Source organism: Vicia villosa, unplaced genomic scaffold, assembly GCF_029867415.1.
Source record: "Vicia villosa cultivar HV-30 ecotype Madison, WI unplaced genomic scaffold, Vvil1.0 ctg.000015F_1_1_5, whole genome shotgun sequence".
NCBI classification, from domain to species: domain Eukaryota; kingdom Viridiplantae; phylum Streptophyta; class Magnoliopsida; order Fabales; family Fabaceae; genus Vicia; species Vicia villosa.
This window is the reverse complement of record NW_026704948.1, coordinates 193,241-198,822: the sequence shown is the minus strand read 5'-3', so window position 1 is coordinate 198,822 and position 5,582 is coordinate 193,241. Positions and strand designations below refer to the sequence as shown.

Genomic DNA, 5,582 nt, shown 5'->3' with positions numbered 1-5,582 from the left:
CACTTGGTGGTAACCCTCCTATTGTAATTAGAGAAGGCATTGTTAAAAATAGGCTTGGTCTTTCTCACTATAGCTTCTTGTAGGAATTGGTTTGGCCCCCTCCTCCTTTTGTATATCACTTTTCGTTTCAATATATTTTGGTTTTGGATCTCATTGAGTGCATCATTAAAAAAACAGCCGCAAACTCGTGGATGCGACGATTTTTTGAATTGTTGCAAAATCATGTAAGACGAGCCTGTTTTGTGATGGTTTGAAAAATCGTCACCTCGATTATTATAACATATTGAGTCGGTAATAAAATTGCCTCCAAAATATAACTATGACAATTGTTATCATTATTAGTTTTTTTACATTTTACTTTTAAGATTTATTACGAGGGTTGCTAATTATCTAAAATATGAAATTTTCACATTTGAAATGTTTCGTAACAGTTTAAACTTATGTTAAATTTTAATTTTAATATTTTTTAAAATAGTTTTAACTCTTGATAAAATTGTTCTTTTTTAAATATTTATAAATTATCAAAAGTGACAATCAAATAAATAAATAATCTCATAAAACTAACATTCAAAATATTATATATTTAAAAAGGTAAATATTCATATATCAAAAATTATTAATACATTTTTAAAATGAAAAATATATAACTATAAATTATGAAATCTAATTCATATTATATTTCATTCAGATATAACAAAATTTATATCATACGTACTAAAACATTAAAATTCAACCAATATTTAATAACAAGTCTTTCACGCATTCACTCGTGTTTCAAATAAGCCATTAGTAGGTTTGTTTATTCTATCAAATAAGCCATTAGTAGGTTTGTTTATTCTAGTACATGGAAACTCATCTAGCATTACACATATTAGTTTTTCCTACCAACCATCACCAAAAACATGTAAGTTCCACTTTTCACACACTACAGGAAAAAAGCCTCCTGCCACGCCCAGAAAACCGAGACTATATGCAAAATAACCGTGGCGTAACGCTTAGGCCACGGTTTGGCCACGGAAATCCAACTGTGGAGTATACGGCCGTGGCCTAAAGTAAAGTCCACGGTTTTTTGGTATAGACCACGCCTTTTTTACAACCGTGGCATTTTTAGGCCACGGTTTAGGTAGCTTGATTAAGGCCGCGGTTTGTATTTGCCATGACTGTAAAACCGTGGCTATACGGTATAGCCACGGTTTCAATTTAACGTTTACGACACAGTATTGGTTCAAGATATAGCCACGGTTTGGTTATGACCACCTATTTAAAACCGTTGTTATATGTTATGCATTCTAAACCATTTATCTTGCCACGGTTTATTTCTGTATCATTATATATATATATATATATATATATATATATATATATATATATATATATATATATATATATATATATATATATATATATATATATATATATATATATATATATATATATATATGTATAATTAACAATAATATTGATCAATATAAAATTAATCATGAAAGAAAATACAATTCTAGCATTTATTTAGGATCAACCATGTTTTATAAATACAATTCTAGCATTAGATTATGCGATCATGAAATATCATAAATGTACTTCTAGTGTGAAGACAACCAAATACAGAGCTACTAATAGTTTTACACCATGACTAATGAGTTCAAAGGTATAGTATATGATTGCGGTTCAGTCTCAAACAGCCAGTGGAAACAGCCAGTGGGTACAACCTTCCCTAAATTGATTCTTTTCAAAGATCTCTTCATGGCCAAAGAGGGTTTATAACCTGCAATCACAAGGAAATCGTTACATAATCTATCCAATCCAAACAATTGCATAATATACTCAGTTCAAAAGTAACAGGAGCAGCTAAAATTCATGCTTCAGTGAGCCAAGTACAATTTCAAAATGAACGATGCACCACACAAATTCATGCTTCAGTGAGCCAAGTACAATTTCAAAACGAATGATTCATCAATAACAGGTCTTCTACTGCAGTTTATAAGAATTGCTTCCTATAATAGGAATGTGCCATAAGTAAAAGAAGACTAACCTACAAGATAATTTAAAAGAAAAAAAGATCCTTGAACTCTTACCTTCTTCATCTTGGCAAGTCTTTCCTTGTTGACTAGATGATAAGTGGTTTTGTCCAGGATAGGATGAAGACTAATCTACAAAAGCACCCATGATAAACAAAATTATTTGAAATAATCAATGTGATAATTTTTATAGCTACAAAGTGTAACTCTCAGCATCAGAATTCTCACTATATCAGCCTCCTGGAGAACCTCATCCATGGACGCTGCCCTTTTCCAAGTCACCAGTGTTTCACCATTTTCCTTTAAGAAACCAGCATAAGCTGCAATAAGGGAAAACAATTATAAGTTAACTTGCTTTAAAGTTAATAAAGATCCATTTCAACAAATTATAGGGACATGCATGTGACAATTTTTTCGACTCGTTAGTAATGAAGTATAATTTTATAAGAGTGGGAGCAACAGACCTTTAACACACATTTTTTAACACACTCAAATATTGGTTTAAATTCACATAGTTCAGCTAATGAAAATAGAGTAATAACAACTGCCAAAAAGAAAAAAGAAAGGCAAGTCATATCACCATTTAGAAAATAAAAACAAGAGTCATTGTTAGTTACACCAAGAGTCATTGTTAGTTACTGACGTTCACATATCATTGCCTCTTCATAGCTTCTTCCACTCCCCTTGTTAAGTCCGTTTGATTGTTACACACACAATAAAGGATAAACATAAATCCAAAAAAGAATTTTTCATAGCCAACCTTTCTTTTTCTTCATATAATAATCTACTATACATGTTCACATATATGCATGCATAACACAATTATTCAAAATGATGTAGAAACCAAGAATTCAAATTTTTTCAATCTTTTCAATAAAACTAACCTACATAATCTTCTTTCAAGAAAACAACATTGGATTAGCTTTGGAACAATCTCCTTAAAAAATCACCAACCAACCGGCCATAAAATGTTTCTTATATACATCCTCAGCACACCATCCCCTCAGTTTAGGAGCCATTAAGAACATGCTATGTTAATCTGAGCTCTCTCAAACATTTTACCAAAACTTAACTTGCATTTCAAGAGAATGAACACAAAACTTACCAAAGGTCATGAAACTGTGATTGACATAAATCATAAGCCTGTGAGTTGACACAAAACTTGCATATGCTTACTGTCTATGAAACTTTGATGTTTGCTGCTGATTTCAGATTGGGGCCATTGCCAGTTGCTGATAAGAGGCAGAGAGTTGAGAAGCTTATTGAACATCTTGGCTTATCAGTAAGTGCTTTTTCATTTTTCAAACTTCAAACTTCAAAAATTTTCTTTCATTCATCCTTACCTACAATTACATATTTAAATTTGAATCTTTAAACATATCAAATTAATTTCAACTTAACAAAGTAGATTAAGTGTCTATGTTTACCTACTAGTATATCTTGAGAATTTTGCATTCCTTTCTCAGTGTAACTAACCATTGCCCCTTCAGCAAGTGTCTGCAATCATTTGGTTGGTATAACATGAATTAATATGCATTTTATACAGTTTGCTAACAAGATAAAAAAACCTTGAAGTGAACAATTGTGCGCATTTTTTGAAAACAATGAAAATGACATGAAGACAAAAGTGAAAACAAAAGAGTACTTTCACAATGATTATAGATTTTGAATCCAGTTCATTGTTCTTGAAATAGATAATTAAGATTTGAAGTGATTTTTTTGTAGAAAACAACCCATGCAGAAGTGGCAAATACAATCTATCTTATTTAGCACAAAAACATTCATACTCCACATTGCAAATCTTACCTGCACATTTTTATGACCCTTCAGCCTTCTACACAAGAGGATATCAACTCATAAAAATACATTCTACTCATGAAATAGACCCTTATTGACCAGTTGACTACAGACCAAATCCTCATTATTGTAAAACAACAGATTAGAGAAAAGGAACAGAGGAGATCTTACCCTGGAATTTCCAAAAACAAGCTAAAATCATGACTTCTTTTCTTGCAGCAACTCCATTCTTTCATCCCATCATGAAATAGAGGCTGTAAATTAAAGTAAAGTTATGAATTAGGATTGTTTCTTATACCCAATTCTCAGAAAACCTTCCTGGATAGGTTTGGTAGTAACAGCAACTAGCAGCGGCGGCGGAGGCATCAAGGTAACAGTAGCAGCTAGTTAAGCACGTTCACAATTACAATCACTGAACAGTTTATAAATAAATAAACTCTATCAATCTTATTGCAAAACCTAATCGGATTTTACTTGATCAAGCATACTAAAATCAAAGTTAATCAGAACTAAACCGGTTACTCCAAAAACATAGATCGAAAGCAAAGTAATTACAAAACCCTAAAAAAAGTTAAAAATCAAAATCAAAATCAAAAAGCGACTTACATATGTGTTCAACTGCCTGACAAAGCTTGAGAAGTTGTTATGCTTAAAATACTTAGGCAAGATATATTTCGCGAAATCGGTAGCATTCAAAACAACAAAAGTGTTATTGTTTTTTTCCCCATGAAACGATCGAGTCAGTTGAAGAGTCATCAACCTATTTGGACTAAGATCCTCGGTCACGGCGAAGATGAAGAAGAATCGAACATTTTTTTGGGATGAAGAAGATTAGGGATTTTTTCAGAGAAAATTTAGGGAGAAACATAGAAGATTAGGGTTTAATGGAGGAGACCCATAAAGAGAGGAAGCAAGATTGAAACGGTGGAAGAGAGGAAAGGGTTTAACGAAGAGAGGAAATGGAGGAAGAGAGGTGGTTTAACGAAGGAAGAGCGGTGGTTTCGGGAAGAGAGGAAACTGATGGGAGAAGTTTCAGGAAGAGAGATTGAAATGACTCACTAAATTACAACATCAGCAGACACACAACAGAACAAGAAAATGCAGAAGAAGGAGATGAGCACGAAGAACAGTAATGAAGAGGAGGAATCGAGTTAAAGAGCAAAGTGTATACCTGGGGTTGGGTTTGATTTGGGGATTAGGGTTTTTCCTTTTTGCGTTTTGTTTGATTTTGCTAGAGAGCGACGCAGTTGAGAGGATTTCGTTGTTGTTGTTCACGGCGTGTGGGTGTGTGGGTTCGTCCGAGTTCTAAGAGCTCCTGTCATGGCGGAAAACAATCGAGAGTGGAGAGAACAGAGTATTATGTTGCTATGTTTCGTGTTCATCGCGAGCAGAAGAGTGAGGAGAGAACAATCGCTGTTGTTGTTCACGGCGTGTGGGTGTGTGAGTTTGAAACAAAGAGGCGGAGAGAATTGGTTTTAGGGTTTCCATAGATACAATATAATAAGCAAAGGATTTTTTGTATTTATGTTTTCAATTTTTTTTCCTTTTTTTAATTTAATAAAATTAGAAAAGAAAATAATTGACAAGAGGGAAACTAAAAAAAAGAGAGGGAAGTTCTGGCGGGATTTTATTTTTTTGGTTTGGGCCACAGTTTGAAGTGAAAATTATGAGGCCGCGGTTTTTATTTGCGGCTTAAAATGTCTACAGTTTGTTAATCGTAGAAAATGAAGAAAAGGCCACAGTTTCATACTCTGGATTCAATATTTT

General features: G+C 33.0%; 1 protein-coding gene across 4 annotated transcripts; it reads right to left on the bottom strand.

The window, feature by feature from the left end:
* Positions 1-1,479: 1,479 nt before the first annotated feature.
* On the bottom strand, positions 1,480-5,302 carry LOC131621957 (glycerate dehydrogenase HPR, peroxisomal-like). 4 transcript variants are annotated; one of them, XR_009289710.1, is made up of 7 exons: positions 4,422-5,302; positions 3,987-4,069; positions 3,446-3,515; positions 2,903-3,361; positions 2,247-2,338; positions 2,076-2,150; positions 1,480-1,765 (listed from the first exon to the last, which is right to left on the bottom strand). XR_009289710.1 is itself a non-coding variant. In XM_058893021.1 (7 exons), the coding sequence occupies exons 4-7, from the start codon at positions 3,155-3,157 to the stop codon at positions 1,917-1,919; spliced, it is 279 nt and encodes a 92-aa protein (XP_058749004.1). In that variant the 5' UTR covers positions 3,158-3,361; positions 3,446-3,515; positions 3,987-4,069; positions 4,987-5,302; the 3' UTR covers positions 1,803-1,916. The 4 variants fall into 4 exon arrangements, 1 of the variants encoding a protein (XP_058749004.1); XR_009289709.1 differs by lacking the exon at positions 1,480-1,765 and adding an exon at positions 1,800-1,994 and having other exon boundaries at positions 3,450-3,515; XR_009289708.1 differs by lacking the exon at positions 1,480-1,765 and adding an exon at positions 1,802-1,994.
* Positions 5,303-5,582: the final 280 nt, after the last annotated feature.